Source organism: Podarcis liolepis (assembly GCF_965112155.1).
Source record: "Podarcis liolepis genome assembly, chromosome: 3".
Lineage (NCBI taxonomy): Eukaryota > Metazoa > Chordata > Lepidosauria > Squamata > Lacertidae > Podarcis > Podarcis liolepis.
Window position 1 is genome coordinate 44,730,611 of NC_139557.1, and position 22,925 is coordinate 44,753,535.

The window sequence follows — 22,925 nt, forward strand, 5'->3', positions numbered from 1 at the left end:
ATTTGTACAAGTGAAATGGAAATCTCATTAATTCAATATAACCATTAATAATGTGAATGAGGACACAAGCAATGGGCATAATTTATGAAAATAATAAATACTGGTACGAAGCTATGGATCTAGAAGCATTTAAGTCATAACCAGCTGTTACAGCATGCTAGAATACTGAAAGACAGGATAAATATTAGTAATAGATATTTAAAATTTACACGTATTATTTGCAACATAGCTGAAAGGTTGCTATTACCATAAGTGTCCAAATGGAACTAGAAATCATGTTATGCTGTACCTGCATGACAGAGCTTTAAATCTAGGGCAAAACAATTTTATCCATTTAGAAACTTACATTTTATCCATGAGTGCAAAGTGATTGCATAGCTTTTCACATCTATTTATAAGGCTGATGGGAAACTACTGCTTAAGTGGCAGCTATCTTCTATAGGTGAACAGGAATATATGTAAGTAAAATAATTTTTGGTCAAATTTCAACTTCTCAAGAAGAATAAACTTATTTTATCTGTTCAGTGCCCAGAAAGATAAATGTAACATTTTAATAGACAGGTTTGAAAATGGCTACTGAACAAAGCATAAAATGCATTTTCATGTATAAAAACAGGGGGGGGGGAATATTAAAACTTTTAAATATTTCCTAATATAAACACCATTTGGTTATCATTACATAACAAATAAAGTTTTCGCAGATCAGTAGCTAGCTGAATGCCTAAGTGACTTATACATATCAATAAGTATAAACAATCAAAATACTAAATGGCTTATTTTACAGTCAGCTTGTGAAATGCTATTACATTTGTTCCTAGATCTTAAACATGTAATAATTGCTCAAGGTCTAAATAATGTGGCTCCTCTGTAGTGATGGAATAACTAATAAATTTGCTATACATCAGCAAAAACTAGGAAAACTGTTTAATTCATATTTTTTAGCTACAATCACTGGATGAGAATACTCATGACCAGCATTTGCCAACCTAGTGCCCCCCATATATGTGAGACTAGCTGGGGGCTGGGGGGGGGGCTGAAGTCAAAACCACTGAAGGCCACTAGCCTAGGGAAGAAGACTGCTCTTGTTTGGTACCTAACATGGCTCTTGCTTTAAAAATAAGATGTGTGGGGGTTCCTAATGCTACTTTCAGCAACAAAACTTTACCCTTTTCTATTAAAGTTTCTAAGAGGCCATTTCCCTGGAAGGGAAACCACACTTCACTTCTATTCATCACCTCAAGTATCTCCTGGAATTTCCCCCAACATTTTCTCCACAGAATTATTGCAGTGTCATTAACATGGTTAGCGTACACATCAACATGATGAACATCTTTTGACATAATCCATTTACAGCTGCTGTACAGAAATTAAGCTTTGCTTTTTCATATGGAGGATTGATTGTGCCTACCAAAGCATAAAACCTAAAATGTGATATTAAAAAGAGTGTTAACAGATGAATGTGGTTCTTCAGACTAAACAAAAAACAAAACCCAATACCTATCCAAAAGGATTAACACAACTTGTGTTACTTCTTTAATATAAAAATGGTTTTTTTTCTAAAAAAAAATTAATGAAACCTGATAAACTTTTATTTTAAAGAGTACACTGCATGAACATTTGCTGCCGTTTGTCTTTAAACATGAGCCTAAGAAACATAAGAGAACTATGCTAAATAAAACAAAGCAACAAATCTTAACTGGTTAGAAGCAACATCACACTCTTTGCAACACCACTTGGAAAAAGAAAAGGGCCGCTTTGTCATGGCTTCACAGTTCCAGTTTACTAGTATAAAACGTTAGATTTGAAAGGTACCTATCAAACAAGGTGGCTTTCCATTGATTCTACACTTTTTTTTTTTTCATCTAACCCTTTGGATTAAATCTGTTCTCAGTTTCCACAAAGCAATATTCAACTTGTCAAGTACAAAACAAATCTGAGTCCATGATGTGGCATTCCAAAAAAAATGCACATAAGTATTTACAGGATGTTTACAATAACTTTTTGCAAATGTCCCACACACATCATTTTGTAGAACTGTAAACAACACGGTATTCTCTCAGTCTTTAAATCATGGCCGTGGTCTTTTAGGAGGTGGCGGTGGCATGAGTTCAGTGTCAGGATCCAGCTGATGCTTGCGGGTCTGTCCTGGAGCTGCTGCTGTACATTTTTCAATGAAGTCGAAAAGGATTTCCTTTGTCACTGGATGTCGTATGCTATTACACACAGCTGTCAGCGGTACGGGGAGAGAAACACAGTCAAATAACTATGTGATAATAACACATGGGATAAAGTCAACTTTTCCTAAGTCGAATATAGCTAGTCAATTTAGGGCATCCCTCATAAGCAGTAAGCCATTGGCACGGTCCGCACATAATAAATACTAAGCCAGGATATCATGTGATTTAAACAAGCCTCAGGGAGTCCAAGAGTAGCACTCCTGTTCCCCTCTCAGCCAAAAGACTGTACAAACCAAAATTTGGTTTCCTGTTTTCTGATTCTGGTCATTATACACAAATCAGGAACTATTGTTTAAAAGAAACAGGCCAGCTTTATAACCCATATTTTGAAGCTGGCTTGTTTTGCAAATAACCTCTGTAGTAAATTATAAACATTACATGTACAGTACAGAAGTACCCTAAAAGCAATGTTGATCCAAATATTTCATGATGAACAGAAATGTCACAAAGTTGTCAATTACACAGGGTTGTATCCAATGAAGTCATCCCACTTACACAACATAACTCCAGACCATGAGTCTCCCAAATCTGCTCTGGAGGGTTGAAAGACCCCCAGAACAAATCTGGAGGCTGCACAAAGGAAGGGAAGACACTGACGTTCCATTGCATAAAGTGAAGTCTTTGCATGAACAGGACAACTTTGTTGGATATGATCCATAAGACTGATTACTACATATATCACAGTATCTGTAATTCAAATTCCAGGCTGGCAAAAAGAACAGAACTTTGAGAAATGGACAAATAATGCAATGCTGGTCCCCTGAGGAAGGCCAAATTCTTCATTCCAGTAGCAGCAGGCAATGCCCTCCCTGAGCCCTTATTTTGCTCCCCCACCATGTTGTTCTGTCAGGTGACACTGGTAGAGAGGAGCCCCACTGGTTCCAGCACGGCAGCCAGTAAACTACCACCAGTGGTTCTGCCACAATCAATCGCCAGTAGAAAACATTTTGGTGCATTGGAGGCTTTTCAATCTGCTGATCCACCTCTACCAGGAGCAATAACAGCAAAAAAGGCACAAAAGCCTACTCGCCCCCCCACTTCTACCCTGGATGGCAGGGCCTCAGATGTGGGAGAGGATCTTCCACTCTGCTCCATACCTCCCTATCGTCAGACAGGTATGATCTGCCCATCATTCTAGTTTCCTGGCCCTGCAGTATGATTTGCTATGGTAAACCACAAAAAGGCGAGATGAGGACTTACGGTTGAACTCTGTATCTGCTTTAGGAAAATGTAAACACAAAGGATATAATTCACAAGGGCTAACAAACAAGGGCTTCTGATTGTGCAATAGGACTTTCCCCTTTCCCCCTTGTGCCTCCTGAAATTACCTCGAGAGTAGGGGTCATAAGAATTCCCAAATCAGTGACCTGAATGAAAATTTTAGGTCAGTATTAATTAATTGGAAGTATCCTTCTCATTAAAGAAATGGCATCTCTTCAGGTGTGAAATTGGCATAGCAAGAAAAAGAGTGCAACTGCTGTTATGAATGAGTTGTGCCATTCTTATGGCTTTTGGCCCCAGCAATTACCAACTCTCTCACCTGTTTGTACAATCATACCTCGTGTTGTGTTAGGTTCATGTCGCGTCTTTTCAGCCTGCGAACACGGCAAATCTGGAAGTGTGTACTTCTGGGTTTCGCCACGTGTGCATGTGCAGAAGCGTTCTGTGTGCTTCGCACATCTGCAGAAGCGCTCTATCGCGCTTCACGCATGCGCAGAAGCGGCGCTCTAGTTACAGACTTTTCAGGATGTGAACAGCACCCCAAAACAGACCGAGTCCAAAACTAGAGGTATCACTGTATATGTGACACTGTATATGTGAGTAAATACCAGTGGGCTCTAGCCTGCAAAGGCTTATGTCACAATGGAATTGATAGCCTTTTTTGATGCCAGAAGACACTTGCTGTTTTGGCTACAACAGACTAACATGGCTACCCCACAGGAATTTTTCAGTAGTTTAAACAGTATCTGAAATGTGCAGAGCTGAAATCCGTTACTGAGGAGTTAATAAATTTGTGTCTAGGAGTTTGTCCGACACAAAGAATAATCGTTAAAATACCTATATCACACAAACTTGCATTAATTTTAAAATTCTTATATTTGCCTTGTGAATGAAAGCGGCTGCCTTGCACTTTTCATAATGTCCTTCTATTATCTGAAGGAGAATTAGAGTATGTCACAGTCTCATAAAGGACATACTCCCCCCCCCACTCCTGCAGCCTTCATTTGTTTTATTCCCTATTGTTTGCATACTATTTTGGGATCTGAAAATTACAATTTCTCCTCCTAATTTAGTCTTCTTCCATCTGGTGAACAATGATTGCGCCATTTTGAATAGAACTGAAATTATCAAGGATTTTTGTTCCACAAGTTCAGCTTATATAGTACATTCATGTGCCAAGCTACCTTTTCTCTGTATATCAGTGGAACACAACACAACATTGTGAATATGCTTTGCCAGTCCACGCTAGACAAAAATTGTTATTTTAAAGCAGTCACAATTCAGACTCAAGTTGTGAACTCAAATTATAACCAGTGTCATTAAAACATTGATGCTATTAAAGAAATTTAGCTGAGTATAAAGTCCTTGAAAAGATGTCCTTACTGAAGCAGGGCAGACATAAAATGCTGAGATATTGGACCAATTATTGCACTCACCCATTGCAGTGTTGTAGGCATTTGGAAAGCTTTTGTCTATCCGTTGTCTCATGAAGACCCAGCTATTGTTTTCAAACTTGCATTCTATAATCTTATTGTCATATTGTTTCAAGTCTTTTGTTACCTGTTTTATTAAACAAATAAATAAAAGTTTTACATTTGTCAAAGATGGGGAAGTCAAACATTTCTTTCTTAAGTGAGGATACTCAAAACTACTAATGCACATTTCACATAGTTATGAAACTTTTTTCCAACTTGTACAACATACTATGGACATTGCCCCGTCCCACTGCCTGCAAAAGATGAAGGAGTTTTAGACAAGACCACGAAGTAGCTATTTTTGGTTCCTGCTAGCAAATACACATAAGGGTAGAAACAGTAGTACTATCCAAATAACAAGGAAAAGACTGGACATCAACTCCCCACCACATCTCATAGAATCGCAAAGTTGGAAGGGCCCCCATCGACCACCTATTCCACCCCCTGCAATGCTGTTGAAATCGTTAAGAACTGCACCAGGTTATGTGGTAGGGGCATATAAGAGTTCATCTGCTGCAAAGTGAGCTCTGCCCTGAGAAAATGGAAAACTCCTGGATTCCTGAGTGGGCACATGTATCTCTGCATCAACCACAGGCCCTCCAAAAGTCTCAGGAACATTCAGAGCACAGGGAAGAGACTGACCATTATTTGCCACCCAAATCACCAAATTTCTGTTGTTGCACCAGAAGATGAGACAGTAGGGCATATGAGAGATCATCTCCTGAATAGATTTAATAGAAAAGTAGATCTCAGCATCATCAGCATACTGATGCCTTGTGCCCTGATGGTTGCTTCCAACAGCTTTATATGGATGTTAAATAGCACTGGGGACAGAATTGTGCCCTGTGGTACCCTGCAGCTTACGCTGCCAAAATGTAGACATGCAGCCTTCCCAATGCTATTCTCTGGTAACCGTCATGCAGGTAGGAGTGGAGCCACCATAAAAGAGTACCTCCAACTTCCAAACCCATGAAGACAGTCCAGGAGGATGCCATGGTCCATGGTATCAAAAGCCACTGAGATATCCAGCAGCAGCAGCAGCAGCAGCAGCAGCAGCAGCAGGGTTGCACTCCCCCATCTCTCCCTCAAAGGAGTTCATTTGCCAGGGTGGTCAGGGCTGATTTTATGCCAAACTCGGTCTACTGTGATAAGTTCACTAGGCATCAATTGTTAAGATTCCTGCTCCGTGACTGCAGTCATGGGATTATTGTCTATCACATGACGGTGTATGTTTTGACTCCACAGAGTGGGAAGTGACGGAGACAGGATGTTTATGTTACTGTGTTCCTTGAAGTGGGACTATTGTCCTTTCTCTTTGCTATCTGATGAGAAAGAGGAAAGAGCTAAGTCAGAATGCTCCATGTGTAATGTACATAAATAAACGTAGATTAGCAAAATGCTGAGATACTGAGTTCTGTTACGCGAACTGCGCAAACTCTGCAGATTCCTGAGTGTGCCGGTGTCTGTTGGCATCGGTCGCTGTCATGTTTGGGCTGAAGAAAGCTTTTGAAGCTCCCAAACAAACGACCAAGAGGGAGAGAACATGCCAGTTGAGCATGTGTCTCTACCAGGGCCCTACACGAGTGCAGGACGAGCTCCTGACATCAATATCACTATGCTGGTGAACAATTTTACCCTCGATGCCTAGTGAACTTATCACAGTAGGCTGGTTCCAGTGCCCGACTGACTGGGGCAGGTAGCACCAACTTTTAAACCATTCAAATAGCTCTGCTGGGTGACTACTTCAGTATGTATGTGGACCTTTTTCTGCTTCCATCATCGCTATGTAATGGTTGTTGTTTTGAATTCTAATCACTGTTTGATTGGCTCCAAAGTTTTAAAGCTGTAGTTGCAGTGGTCATGAATTGTGCCAACAATAACTGCAAGGGGTTATAATGAAGGCACACGGGGGGCTACAGGCAGCAGGAGCGGGAGAGGAAGGGGAAGTTCTGTTGCACACATGGAACTCAGTGGTGTGAACTGAACTTCAGTGTTGGATACAACGCTAACTGTTTTAAGCTATAAATACTGCAGACTAGCTATGAGATAAGTGGATCAACCTGGCACTGAACCTTAGCAGTGTCAGCATGCCCCTGGTTTCAAAGCCTCAATGCATTATACTTCCTACCTTGTACCATTCTACCATCCCCCCCCCCTACTTTCTTTCTGCTCTGAAAATTCCCCTGGTATCTTTACATATCAAATGTCTGGAGTACTCCACAGGCTTTAAAAAAAAATCATTCATTACTTGCCAACCAGAGACAGATATATTCCCAAAAAATATTTTACTATTAAATGATTCAGAGAATCGCTTAAGCTCACTAACTTCCTTTTTGTTTTGCGCACCATACTCTATGCATGTTATTAGCCACTGCAAAATTTCTGAGTAACTATGGCAACTCCACTTGTTGAGAACATTTCATTTTTCTTAACAAGAACTTTGTTATGATTGGGTCCATCGCCACTTGATGAAATATTTGCTGTGCTGCAGTTTGAGAAAGGAAGAGTCTAGACTGAACAGTGTATTTCAGAGGTATTTTTCCTCACCAACAAACAACAATGAATATTTCAATTTCACTAGCATTCGTTTTGATCTGTATTAGCTATCAAGTAAACAGAGGATTTTGCCGCTGAATAATGTGAGCATTATTTTGTTCTGAAAGTGTGTTACAAACTTCCACATCATTTTTTGTGGGGTATAGCTTATTATCAACTTCATTTCTGACCAAAATTGTACATGATGCACAATTGAGAGTCTAGTATAAAATGTTATTTTTCTTCCCTTAGTTCTGCTGGCCAAGTTTCCTCCACCCCAAAGAACCAAAACAGTAATTTACTCAGCAGGTATTAGGATGGCTAAATTGATTTCTGAAAAAGGAAACTGTGGAACTTTATTTTCTAGGAAAGGTGATACCATGAGAAGCGTTTGGCTTTTACACAGCCATGAAGTTACTACAAACCCAGTTTTGTAGAATCATTCTCATCTTGCTTCCTTGATTAACTCCCTGGTGTGTCTATCTTTCCTTCTCAGTAATCCTCCTTTGTACAGAACATTACACATTCCTCTATGTGTGAGGAAAGCATTTTTCAAACAGATGTTTCGCAACCATGGACTCAGCTAGCATAAAAGTCACACTCAGGAAAATACAACATCCTTTTCTAATCCACAGTGAATATGTTTAAACACAGGAAGAAACTTGAGGCTGTGTAATGACTTGGAAATGAATATTAACTGGTAGTGGCTGCCAAATAAATTTGGTATTTATATACATTTTTTCCTGTTGGAGAAGGAAAAGGTTGTTAGTGAACCACCTGCTTGATGGAGAAAGAAGGGGGTGAGGGAAGATATTCTGCAGCAGCCAAAGACTTTCACAAACTAGAACTCTCTGTAAGGCTTCGTTGTTGATCATTCTTGCAGTGTTCACAGGATGAGAATAGCAGAAAATTATGTGGTTGCTCTATTTGACTGTGACAATTAAGCAGTATTAACTATCTTATGTACTAACTTGCTTGGCCATTCATTAGCAATCTGGAAGACAAATCTTCCCAGAAAATGCTAACATCTGCCAGTGCAATGGCCTAAATCCATTTTCCCAACAGAAACTGCTGATCAGTTTAAAACAATAAAAAGTTCCCATAATTACTCTGAACATGGAAGGAGGGGTGGGGAGGGCAAGAATAAACACTGGGCTAATTATACCCTGTATCATTTTAAGTGACTGCTATCTACCATATCACTCACTTATTTTGCAAGCGGTAAAAGCAAGCAAGGTGATAATAATAGGTTAACGGTATAATTCTATACATGCCAGTCTAAAGAAAGTCTCAGTTGAATTCAACTGGCTTACTAGTACCTAGTAAGCAGGTATAGGATTGAAGCGACTACTGCATGATAAACCTAGTGGGAAGACAAAGTGATGAATGGTCATTTGTACATGTTCAGAACCACTTCAACCTGCCCTTTTGCACAGGGAGGACAATTAGACCATTCCCACATGTCTAAGTTCTAGTGATTAAAATCTACCTGTATAACAGGACACATTCAAACTGTGTGCTACTACACTGCTATATTTCCTCCAAAAAAAATGAAGCAGATTGGGTCTTCCATTTTGCTAAGGGTTCTTTCAGCTGCAAAAGAAATCTGAGCAATTCTGTGAATTTATTTTCAAATAATTGGATTTCCATTTACTTCATCCTGCATTTATCTATTCGATGAGAGCAGAACGATCACTGTATGAGCTACTGCTGGTCCTGCAGTGGTGATACACATCTAATGGTAGAACTGGTAAGGCTAGCAAACCTGCATTTCTGGGATAGCATTACCATACTAAAACTGGGAGGATTCGCCTCACAAATCCTCCTTAGTAGTACTGAATTGACATGCTCCCATCCACTGAAAAGTACCTCACACAATGTTGAGGAGGACTAGGTTCACACAACAATAATCTCAATAATGTCAGAGCTCCTAGTAACTAATGAAACACATACTTGGCAGGAATAACTAAACAGACATACAACCCTTTAGCTGCCTAACAGGCTTAAGGTAATAGCTAATGACAATCAATTAGAATGTTGTCCTAAAATATCCTAAAATTGTTCTTCAAATTGCCCCTGGCCTAAAAATTACAATTGTTCAATACTGACCATAAGACTACATGGCTACAAAAATTATGATGAGGATTTTCTTTGAAGCAAGGACTACCATAAGCAAAACTACCATCAATTTTAGTAAAAATTACCTCAGGTTCTGTGAAGAATCAGAGCCAGTGTGGTATAGTGGTTAGAGTGTTGGACTGTGGCCTGGAAGACCAGGGTTCCTATCTCCACTCAACCATAAGGCTCACCGGATGACCTTGCTTCAGTTACTGTTTCTCAAACTTATCTACCTCATAATGTTTTCGTGAGGAGGATAAGATAGGGAGGGGGAGATGCTATATGCCACATTCTGCTCCATAGAGGAAATGTAAATGTGTGTTGTTATTAGAATGGCTGCAATTCACCCAAAGTTTAGCAGTTTTCTTCATGTGTAGAGAACTTCACCTAGTTAACTGTCCACACTATTTCCTACAAAAGCAATGCATCTCTTACCATACCTTTTATACAAAAAGGGATCTAAACTAGCTTATGCAATATATTTCAGTTTAGGGGAACAAAAATTAATATTATAAAAGTGAAATAATTCTACCATGGTTAGGCCATGGTTTAGCTTAGCCTGGTTTCCCGACTAGCACTCAAGGTTATGCTCTCTTCTAACTAACCATGAGCATTTGTAATTTAAAAAGATATATCATTTAATTAGAAAAATTTGAAATAGGAAATCAAGATTGTGGCTTTAGGGTTGCAGCTTTAATGTATCAACCCAGTAGTAAACAGGATGGATTTCTATCCTTTTCAAGAAAAAATCATCCACAAACAGAAGGAATAAGCAGAAGAATTAGTGTTGATTTCTTCCATGAAATTATAGTTCAAAGACATATTTTAAAAAGAAATTAAATCTCTCCCACTAACACAGGAACAGGTAAACTACTATATGATATGTCTGCAATCTACTGGGTATAGGGTGGTATATAAATTCAATAAATAATAATAATATTCACTAATGAATCTCTTCACCTGCAAAACATCTGCCCTTTACTCTTATACAAGATCATTTTAGTCAGCTAAATTGCTGCTTCTACTCATTCGTCTTTGTGATTTACTGAGGTCTTAGCCTAACGGCAACTTCATTAATTATTTTTTAAGGGTACACATGAACACATTACCAATTAACATGTCCAACTCATGCATTATATTCAGAATTTGTCAAGGAAGATGGACAGGTTTCAGTTTCCTTATGAGTATGCTTGATGTTTGCACTGTAGAATAGGTGAAATTCCCTTTGTAAAGTTTGTAGAATAACTATATATCTTTAAAAAGTCAGTCATCACACATCAGCAAATGATATGAATCATAGGCTGAAGCAGGGAATAATTAACACGAGTAGTTTGGCACTTATTCTTAACTTACTAACATACCATAAAACAGTGAAATGCTAGGTATCTGAAATAGTACTTTTCCACTCTGCCTAGCTTCTAAACAGCTAGCTTTATCCAAGTTCTAAAAAATTCAAATGAGAATTTAACACTGGGAACAATTATGCTAATACTGCCAGAAAATGTGTTTGCTTTGTTAAATTGAGCTTCAAAAGCATTTCAATTGAGCACACATTTGTGATTGCAAGTAAGGCCTATTCTTATATCCATTCAAAATGTTTACTTTATTACAGCTTATTACAAATATGCTGTCTAAAATGCAACAGCATGACTCTTCAATTTCTAGTCCATAATTTTATGATAATTGCGTGTAATAATATGCATGGGGCGACTTCTATGCCTAACAAAGCCCCAGATTTGTGCGATAGGAGCTCTGCTTTCCCCATAGCACAATATTCCCTATATAGGAACATTCTTCAATAAAAAGAGGAAGATTTAATCACATATTTTCAGTTTCCTTTATATTCTCTCATCTGGGTTGCGGCACACTAAAAGAACAAATGTGATCTCAAAAGGCTAATTATGGTATATTTCCAATAGCCAATGTTGGCAACTGAGAAATATGTACTTTATTAAATACCTAGTCACATAAACGTTACTAGGAAACAGATCAGGAACAACTGCAGGCTTATTATTTCAAAATGATACCATCTGAAGGCATATATTTCATTCAGCCAAGATGCAAATTATATTTTATGAGCTGAATTTCCACTTCACTCTTGTATTTTAAAATGTTTTGCCATTTTTGCCTTTGGCTTGCTCATGAAGCCATGGCATTTCCCCCCATCATTCTGAGAAAGTTTTCCTATATTATGCTCTTCAAACTAGAATATGAAAAGCAAAGCTGCTCTTACATCAGAGGATCCACACAGGCAGGAAGCCTTATGAGTGTTTCAAGTGCCAGTTGTCATTCAGGCACAGGGAGGGCCTGAGCTTTCCCAAGAGAAAAACCCTACGGGTGCAACGACTGCAGGCCACGGTTCCACAGCAGTTCAAGCCTCATTCACCACAAGGAGACTCGCCATAAGAAGCCCTTTCGGTTTACTAGCAAGCTAGCCACCTACATAGCTCCACACAGGCAATGGGGCAATGGGATAAAACAAGGAAGAGAAGAAACAACACTGCCTTGGGTGGTGAGGGAAAGCTTCTGCCACATATTGCACCAGAGCAGCCACAAAGATGTTGGACACCATGAACTCCAAATTTCGGCTCACCTGATTCCTGCAGAAAAGACTTATTCTCTGTGGCTCCGTGGCCAGAAACACAAATGCACTGCCTGCACCTGGGGACTAGCAACTTGAAGCAGCAAATGCTTCACAGCAGGGTGGGAAACCTGTAGCCCTCCAGGTGTTGCTGGACTGCAGCTCCCATCATCCCCGGCCACTGGCCACGCTGGCTGGGGTTGAGGGGAGTTGGATTCTGACAGGGTCTGTGGGGCCACCTGTTCTCCATCCCTCCCTGCACAGCCATGGACTTTAGCTACACGGTAGTTCTTGGAGATGGGAAAAAAAACAACTGAGTGCATCTTACTGCGCAGATTTAATTCTAATAGACTTCCCAATATTTTCCTCAAGAGGCAAAAAATGGACAAAATATGTGCAGTTATATTTTTTGGGAGATGGGCGCTAGATAATAGGGATTGCCTCTGAAGGGTGGGGCCAGAAGCCCAAAGTGGGTGGGACAACATATGTGATTCTTTTTTTAAAAAAAACAACAACCTTTTTTATTTAAATCATTAAAACAGCAAAATCATAGATTCTAACAAATAAGGTACAGTAATGTAAATGAAGGCACCCATTTACAAATGCTAATGGCATTACAACAACTGAAAGCGGCATAAGATTGAACACCATTAAACCTGGCTAAATGGCTAATTAAACAATCTATAGCCTTTTAAACTGGGGGTATTTTTTTGTTTGTTATTATGTTTTGTATTTTTGTGTTTTTATACTGTAAACCATCCTGTGATCCTCAGATGAAGGGTGGTATAGAAATTTTAATGACGATATTATTATTATTATTATTATTATTATTATTATTATTATTATTATTATTATTGGTGTGTACTTTTAAGTCCTTAATTTACATGCTAATACATGCACCTGGGTGTTTTTAACTATTTGGTGACCTAATAAACCAAGGTTTAAACAATCATCTGCCAGAGATCTCAGCTTAAACTATGTTTAATGTTAACCATGGTTTAGAGTTGTGTGCACAGACCAATATATACAGTGGTGCCCCACAAGACGAATGCTTCGTAAGACGGAAAACCCGCTAGACGAAAGGGTTTTCCGTTTTGGAGGTGCTTCGCAAAACGAATTTCCTATGGGCTTGCTTCGCAAGACGACAATGCTTTGCGAGTTCCTGCGGGTTTTTTTCCCTCCCCCCTTTTTCTAAGCCGCTTATCAGCTGATCCGATCAGCAGATAAGCCGCTAAAAGCCGCTAATAGTGCTAATCCGCTAATCCGTCAATGGGCTTGCTTCGCAAGACGAAAAAACCGCTAGACGAAGAGAATCACAGAACGGATTCTTTTCGTCTTGCGAGGCACCACTGTATGTGGAGTTAGGATTTTTTGTCGCAATATGCTTTACTTTGCACTAGCATGGAACTGCATTTGCTATTTTGTTGCCTAGTCACCCAGTTTGGAGAAATTCATTTGGAACACTTCACAATATCTCCCTGCACACACATTTTTGCTTTTTTAAAAAACCAGCCTAAATGATTTGGTGTCATCTGTAAACTTGGTCGCTACAATGGACCAAATGGATTTTATATAGCATATGTAGTACCTAATATTATATTTGAAGGTGACTTTTATATAGCATTTTGAGACTGAGGCATAAGCTAAAATGCCTCCCATAGAAACCTGTATCAGCCCCCAAATGCAAGTTTGCAGCTCTACAAATCAGCAAGAACCGCAACATTCCAAGAAAGCAATAAAGCTCATGAATGTTTGAAAACATCCACCTTCTGAAGTACTGAAGAATATATACATCCTAAAATGTTTTACAAATGTTACATTGCTAATATATTCCATGGCTGAGAAAGTTTGGCAAATATTTTTTCCAACTTTGTTAGAGATACAACTAAGCAATCACAAGATGAAGTGAAACAGAAACAAAACAATTAGTAGTGAATATTATTGCAACTAAGGCAACAATACAGTGTTCACTGCTTCGGAATATGTTATCGATGGCAAAAGAATTGCACTGAAAGAGTTTTACCAACACACACAGAGAGATGGTTCAGTTCTCTTACCTTAATTTGTGCAAAAGGAGTGTCTAAACTTCCAACATAAAGCAGTCCAACATTCTGCGGAAGAAGCCTAGAAAAGAAAATGCATTTTAAGAAATGTCTATTCAGAGTCACATGCCTTGCTAAGAGCAGTAGAAATGACTAAATACGCGTAAGAAAATCTGGTTTCTTAATAATACAGTACTCCTGTTGCTGAAAGCAAGTAATGCAACAGTAAATCAATAAAATGTCTTAGCAACAAGAACCTCAAAATAATGACGCATGCACGCACACGCACACTATCAACACATTGGAAAAATGAATACATTTTCCCCCCTTCTCCCCTGCCCAAACTGTTCTGGGGGGTTGAGGAACCCTCTGGAATACAACTGAGGGGCCACAGGGGAGGAAGAGAAGTCCTGTTGCACAAGGCAGGTGTTGTCCACTGTCATCAGCCCATATGCTGATTCAGAATACACAAGATGTTCTCTCTTATTTTGGTGAATATTCCTGCCTCATGAAGGCTCACAAGTCATCTAAAAATTAATACTATAGACCAGTGCAGCAAATGTCTGAAATTGTATAACTTTATCTGCATCATTAGTAACATTTGAGTTTCTCACCTGTATCTGTAAACATGCAGTACAATTACAATGCTAACATTGACATAGATACAGTATTATAGGTTTATTATAACCAAATCAATATTAGCTACTTAGCCTGAAAGCATTAATTCTTTATCCAGTTTCTAGCTACAAACAGAAATGTATTTGCCAAGGCAAAAAACCATAAAATGTCCATATCAACATTTATTTATTTATTGTCTAGTTAGAATAAGCTTGCCTCTGTAGATTGCAGAAGTACCATTTTAGCAATAACTCATCTCTAAAACTTTGGGTGCTTTATTTGTTTAGTCACTCTCATAGTAATACAGTCATTAGGACAGTTTAGAATATTTTCCCAAACAGTAAGAAAGAAAATATTCTAAACTGTCCTAATGTAAGAAGTTGTATTTTTTTGGCAAAACAAGCACCAGGCATCATTTAAGTGCTATTTAAAGATCTATTATTTCAAATTACTTCACAAATTTAATACTGTAAAGTGCATCAAGTCAGCAGTCGATGTTCTAATGATCAACATTTCAAGATAACTTAAGGTTTGATGGACTTCTGCAGAGGGCAGTATTTTCCTGAAAGGGCGCATTTTTGCTGAGCATGTTTTGTAGGAGTGTTTTATTCAGCAATGCAAAGCATAATATTAAATAGTTTTTTAATAAAAAGTAAACACAAGGTTTACTTTTCAGTTACTATGGTTGCCTCTTCAGTTTAGGGCAATGTTCACAGGAGATGAGCATGAACACTTGAGGTTGATAACAGTTCAAGTTTAAGGGAAATTGCAATATCATTATTTATTATTGATAAACATAGGACAGGTGTTCGTTGTTATTTATTTAGATGCACCCCAGGGAGTCGCAGGTTGTTAACAGGAAGCAAACGAGTATGTGTCTTAATTAGGGTGGATATTGCCCAGATGTTTTCTGCAGCCCTTTTTTAAATGGTTTAGTATTGCCATTTGCAGTCATTTGAACATTTTCTATAAATATATGCCAGTTGGTCAACCTTTTGGTCAAAGTTATTGTTTCATTTTTATTAAAGTTTGTGAAATATGTGAAAAAGGAGGCCTAGATAATCCTGTAGCATGTCCTTACCCGCAATTGACAGATTTCCTATCGTGTGTTGAGCATTTTGTTCCGCCTATTTATAAATTATTCAAATAATTGATCTTCTCTTATTCCTTTGGGATATGATTGCGCGGTCTAATCGCCACTGCTGTTAGATTCCCCTCGCCCCCCAGTGAACTCTCAATTCTCTCTCTCCATTTCATCTCTTTGTAAAGTTGTTTTTATCCAGTTGGGGATTGGAGATATGTAAACTATTCATGGGGTTTCCACAGTATTTAAAAGTGACTTTGGACTGACACATTTCAATTCCTTTGCCTCCTCTCTAGTTTATGAATGAGATAATAAAAAATGCTTTTGAAAAACAGCATTTCCGTATCCTTGTATATTTTAGAAGTATATTCTAATATCGTCCCTTTCTCCTGTCTCCCATGACTCAATATTTTATTCATCCTAATGGCTACGTCCTCATAGTTTATATTATTCTAATCCAGACCTTTTTCCCTCCTCAGTGCAAATGTATCAAGATAAATGTATTTGTGCATATGCAGTCCAAAAAAGCTGTAGGCTTTGGCTGCAGTATTGAAATAAGTCGTTTTGCTATCTGTAGCTCTGCCTTTTGTGTAAGTAAAGTATTGTTGCAACAAGATCCTCTGCACAACTTCTTCAAATGCTACCTTACCAAACACCAGTCTTGTATATATCCACTTGGCAGCACACTCAGTGCATTTAACAATTGCCATGTGAATCGTTTGTTTTTAAGGCCTTGTTTTAACTTGCTGTTGCTGTCCCTATTGGAAGAATGCTATTTTTGTTATCCAAACTCTGGTCTGCTTTCTCCACTAGCCTGTGCTGCTCCAAATTTACAGAAAGTGTTATGATGTAATATGTGTCATTTTGGAACAGATTCTTAGGTAAGAGGATGGTATTCCAGCGCAGGGATTGAGAAAAAGAAACACAAAAATTGAGAAGCTAGTGGAGGTGAAAATCCTATTAAAGCAAATAGAGTATTTATATTAGGGTTGTCATGCCACTCACGCAAGGCCTTCCAGTTGTGCAACCAAACTTCCCCTCCCTCTCATCTCCCCATGCCCCCTCCCCCCAAATCTACTCCCAATGGGTTATGTGAGGCTGCTGCTGGGCAAAACCTTGCTGGGCAAAATCTTGCCAAAATCACACAAGAACTAGCGAAATCCTGCCTGAAATCGGCACTGGTGCTGGTGGTGGGATGGGCTGTGCAGCTGGGAGAATGGTATAGGATTGTGACACCCCCTTCCCATTTCCTGTCTTAATAAGGCTTACTTGAGTTTTCAAAACTTGGACTAAGCAGCTTTTTATAAACTTATTTTGTTGCACATGCAATGACAAGGATGATCACTTTGAATTTAGGGGTGCTTAAAGCATCTAGGAAACCTATCTCTTTCAATTCAGTTGGAAAAATATGGAATAAACTGCTATATTCGCATTATAACAGATATACTTCTAAGTTTACTATGCTTAACCATTATGATTTCAATTAGGTAAGGAACAAAAGTGAACAATTAAAACTGAAATCCTACATTCACTAACCAGGAAGAAAGGCCCACTGAACTCAATGGATCTCTTTCCAAGTAGACAAGTACAGAATTACACTGTGAGATGCATGCAAAATCATTTCTCCAAACGTGTGTAAACAAATAAAATGCACCTATCAGATGGTGCCTGATAACTGATTGTTCAGTTTGGTACCATAATGACCTCATTCACTTGATTGAGGATTTCTACTTAATTTAAATTATTCATGATCAAACCGTACTACAAAGAAATTGCCTTGTCTACCTCAGACATCACCCCAAAGATCTAACTCACACTGGATGATAATAAACATTTTCCATCTTTATTTTTTGCTTAAAAACTGGTCAATGAGATAATAATTCATATTTCATTTGGCCAATTAAGATTCCCTTCTCAATATTATCAGTGAGTATCATAAGTAATCAACCTTTAGGGTATTCACAGTATTGTGCATTCCAATTTGTTTCACACCACGGGAGCAAAACAATTTACATTCCTCATTGCAGAAAGACTCCAAGATGGCATTAATTCCCCTTTCCAGCTAAATGCTGGTCCAACCAGGTCATTTGCTCTGCTCTGGGATGCTATAAAAGCAGTAATTTGTGGCCCGTGTATTAATAATGTTGGCATGCCAAAAAAAAGAAAGAAAAAACTTTGGGAAATGGCAAACTCAGCTCAATTAATGAAATAATGCATTTAGAAAATAAGCATTAAAATACACAGGCAGTAAAAAGTCATACCCTAATCCATTGTGAAAATGTACATTTTTATTCTATTTGATCTATAATCTATCTATCACTGAATGGTTAAATTATAGCATGAGCAATACAGATGGAAACCCATTTAAATCCACGGCACAGCCCACACCTCTACATTAACAAAAAGTTGTTTTCTTTAAAAGGACAATGAAAAAGAAAAAAAAAGCGTTATTGAGTGGCTAGTCAATAAAAACATGCACTTTCAGAAATGTACAGGCTATAAGTAAATCTGATACTTTGTAGGAACTTGTTTAAAACTATAAGATAAGAAAGAAAAATGTGTTTTTATAAGCCCAATTGGCATCAGATGTTAAAATCCTAATTGCTAAGTATAAAATAAACCTTTTCCCCATCTGAGTGAGAATAAAGGAAAGGCACTTTAAAAAAATGTTAAAGATACTTAAATTGTTGGCACCTCCATCAAAGAAGGTGAAGCATACCTTCCATACTAGGGGGTGGGGGGAGAATCATTCTCCCAAAACTATCCAACATTTTTCCAGTATGTCTGGAAATTCCACATACTCAAGACTGATTTGGTTGCATTCTTCACTGTCTCTTCTGCTTGATTATACATTGCAGTAGTGAACAAAAATGCTAACAGGTTGTTTACTGATGCAAGTTCAGTAGTCATCTATGAGGTAGTACTTCTGCCCTTCTCTTGAGGGGAGAGAGTTCTCCTTTTATACATGCCTCAAGAGACAGACAACATGAACCTTTCTGCTCAGTTCCTACAGGATGTAAGACTGCACGGAATGACCACTCAAAGATCATCACTTGCAAGGAAGAAGTTGTTTTTCTTCTTTGAGTGAGAAGTCCACAATTGGAGCCTTAGATGCCAGATCCCGGGGTTGAGTTCCAAACACTACTATGTGTAGGCACAGAACCATATTATTATGCCTTTATCGTGGGAAAACTGGTTCCTGATAATTCTGTAATATTTTGCAAAATATAAAGGTTTGCAGTGCTTGAACAGAAGCAGAAATTCTGCAGCAATAAATGATTATTTATCAACAATTACTGTTTGATAAGTTTTGTAAAAGAAAATTGTTTCAAATAATTAAAACTAGCTGGTTACAACGTTAAACATTCACATTAAAAAGTGAAGTTATTCCAGTTCCTATATTACATACACATATGTAGTTTAGCTCTAACAAAGACAAGCATATGATTTTTAACACTCATAAGAACCACTATGCAAGATCATCTGTATCCTTCTATGACAAACTTGCAGTTATTAGGCTGGCTTATTCCTACCACTGCCATTATTTTAAAGAAACTGACAGTTTCTTTCTTCCTTTCCCTAATTTGAATGAAATATCTACCACATAACTCTGCCTTTTCATCACGTCAATGTACACACCTGATTTTGGCAGACCAGAATACAACTTTTCTAATTTTAAGACAAGCAAAAAAAGCTACTCGGGATATTGCAATTTTAGCAAACTTAAGAATCTGTGATCCCTATACACGACCTCTCCCAAAAGTTTATTAAATAAGAGCATTTTTTGCATAGCTCTAGAACAGAATGAGCAGATTCTTTGCAGCTCTAGCATATCAAATGTTAAAATGATGAGCCCCTCTACTCACACTTTCAAAGCACCTTCCCATAATTATTACAGAATGCTTCTTTGTGCCCATCCATTGAAGCCGAGTGCATCTATCCACCCTTTCCCAATCCTTCCTTGTGCCTTGGGAAGTCCAACTTAAAGCCACTGGCAGGGCTTGAAAAGAAATCCACAGAGCCTAATGCAATATCAGAACTAAATAAATAAATCACTATTCCATGATTGCCTCTCTACCCTCATCCTGAAGAAGTAGTGAGGAACCTTTTTCAACCTGGGGGTCACACTCCCTTGTGGCTGACCTTGTGGCATGACAAAAGCGGGCAGGGCAAAGTTTGTGACTTTCCCCTTTTCTCTGTAAGCTTCTGTGTTTGCTGTGTGTGCCTCTACCTCTTCTTTAAGCTGTCGTGGGTTAAACCACAGAGCCTAGGACTTGCCGATCAGAAGGTCGGCGGTTCAAATCCCCCTGACGGGGTGAGCTCCCGTTGCTCGGTCCCAGCGCCTGCCAACCTAACAGTTCGAAAGCAGGTCAAAGTGCAAGTAGATAAATAGGTACCGCTCCGGTGGGAAGCTAAATGGCATTTCCGTGCTCTGCTCTGGTTCGCCAGAAGCGGCTTAGTCATGCTGGCCACATGACCCGGAAGCTGTACGCCGGCTCCCTCGGCCAATAAAGCGAGGTGAGCACCGCAACCCCAGAGTCGGTCATGACTGGACCTAATGGTCAGGGGTCCCTTTACCTTTATCCTCCAGATAGGCTTGGTTTTTTCCAGTGTAAGAGCTATGGTAGCTTTCCCTTTGTGAGCCTTGCTGTATTTGCTGGCATTGATGATGCAGCTACTCAAAAGTCGCTTTCTAAATTTGGGTCTGTTAACCTGGCACAAGGGAAAGCTTTGTAAGAGAAAACTTGCGGATGGGGTGGGGGACTGCTACAGCAACACATAAAATTGCATTGCTGCTTGGAATTAAGCATATGCTTCCTCAAGGCTAGAAATTATTTGGAACCTACAAAGAGTCTGAAGAATTGCTAAAGAGGAATCTTGAAATAACTCTGGTCTCACCCAGCTTCCTCATTCGCAGCCCACTTGCCTGCAACACACCTAATAGTACACAGTCCACTTATATATAAAAATGAGGCTAAAAATAAGATGAATGGGAAGAGCTTACATACCCTTCTCCACCAACTCTTGTTATTTTTAGACGAAAATCCACCGAATTCAGACTGGGTGGCTTCCATTTCAAAATGTCATCACATCGTCCCGGCTTGTATTTCTTTAAAAAAAAAAAGAATAAAAATTAAAGGAACGTTGTTTTGTTTTTAAGCCAGCATTTGATAGCTTGTCAGATATTTCAGAATGGCCATGTCTGTACTGTAACATCCCAAAATTCATGACTGGTGCTTTAACATGAAGCAGGAAGTAATCAGACCTACTAGAAGATGGCACCATGCTATATGGGATTTTACAAGCCTCTTCTGTAAATTATATGTTGCCCCTATGATTCTTTTTAATCTGCCAAGGAGGATATTTGGGGATCAGTGCACACAGTTGTCATGTGGTCCAAATGATCAGATGTACTAAATGAATTAATGAAATGGCTGAGTTGCCCTCGCCTTGCCAAACCCATTAAGTTACTAAGCAAACCTGGTATGGCTAACGATGGATGTTTGTACCTTTATCCCAAAGCTGGTTTGTTATAAATGTAACACAATATGCAATTCAGAAAGGTAACAGGATAATAAAACACACAAATTATATCTTCTAAAGATAAGAATCAGCTTTCATAACATTGTGATTATTTCAAACTCTTGCAGAAGTGTGTCAAAATAGGGATGGAAGTTTGAAATTCAACCAAGTCTAGAAAAAAAACATTCATGTCATAAGGCAAGCTGAAATTGGGTGGGGAGAATAATTTTGCAAGCATTTTTGCCGTTTCAGGGAGGAGTCATGAAAGTGACTGGAATACTAAGCAGTGACTGGAATACTAAGCAGTGTATGCATAAAGTTAAAACTCAATTACGATTTCATAGGACACAATGTGAATTACTGTAGGAAGCCACAAGTCAGTGTTTCAACAGCTCTGGCTCTAGCAACAGCTTCCTCAGTAACACCCACAGCAGTTTTGACAACAACCACCACCTTCCTGCATGGGAACATGAATACACCTATAACCAAACACACCAAAATGTAGGTTAATGGAACAGAATACTCTTGGAGGAGCCACATGTGAACACAAAAAGAGCCCTGCTAAAGAAGACAAAAGGTCTACCTAGCCCAGACTCCTGTTCTCCTAGTGGCAATCTATATGCATATGGGAATCCTGAAAGCAGGAAATATGCACAACAATACTCTTCCTCATTTGTGCTCCCCAGCAACTGGTATTCAGTGACATATTGCCTCCAGTCCTGGAATTGTCCACAGCTACCATGACTAGCAGCCACTGATAGCCATTCTCCATAAATTCAAACCCAATTCAAAGTGCTTAAATAGCTCAGGACTGCAATACCTCAAGGACCACCTCTTTCCATATGAACCTCCCTGGATCTTCAGACCATCATCTGAGGCCCTTCTTTGTCTGCCTTCTCCTAGAGGTCTAGAGGGTAGCAACACGAGAATGGGCCTTCTCTGCAGTGGCTCCCTGTATGTGGAATGCTCTCCCCAGGGAAGTTCACCTGGCGCCTTCATTATATACCTTTAGGTGCCAGGCAAAAAGGTTCCTTTGTAACTAGGTCTTTGGCTGATTTGATTGACACCCTATGCCCTTTTAAAATGTGGGTTTTTTAGGGGGGTTATTAGGTTGTTTATATTTTGATTATGTATTTTGTGGTTTTATATTTTGATTTTGTTCTGTGAACTGCCCTGAGACCAGTGGGCATAGGGTGGTATATATATTCAATAAATAATAATAACAATTATAAATTTGTCTAAAACCATTTTAAAGCCATCCAACTTGGTGGTCATTATGTCATCTTATAGAAGTGAGCTTCCTAGTTTAACTGTGAGCTAGTTATGTGAAGAAGGTTAATGAAGTGGTTTCAGTTACTCAATTTCTTAACTTTTTATGTATCAAGCTTTATGTCCCATCTAAAAAAGAGTATCTGGAAAAGGTATGAAAAACAAGGAACTCAAACGAATGTCTACCTTACAACGAAAAATTTATTTAGAAAAAAGATGGCT

At 38.8% G+C, this 22,925-nt stretch overlaps 1 protein-coding gene across 2 annotated transcripts in view; it reads right to left on the bottom strand.

Moving 5' to 3' along the window:
- Positions 1 to 495: 495 nt before the first annotated feature.
- Positions 496 to 22,925, bottom strand: part of RNGTT (RNA guanylyltransferase and 5'-phosphatase) — a 117,214-nt gene continuing 94,784 nt past the window's right edge. For both annotated transcript variants that reach the window (XM_083497560.1, XM_083497559.1), the window contains 4 exons: positions 20,921 to 21,021; positions 14,225 to 14,291; positions 4,895 to 5,018; positions 496 to 2,226 (listed from right to left, as the gene is read on the bottom strand). In XM_083497560.1, coding sequence (XP_083353686.1) covers positions 2,069 to 2,226; positions 4,895 to 5,018; positions 14,225 to 14,291; positions 20,921 to 21,021 — 450 coding nt within the window. In that variant the 3' untranslated portion in view covers positions 496 to 2,068. The remainder of the gene's footprint in view (positions 2,227 to 4,894; positions 5,019 to 14,224; positions 14,292 to 20,920; positions 21,022 to 22,925) is intronic.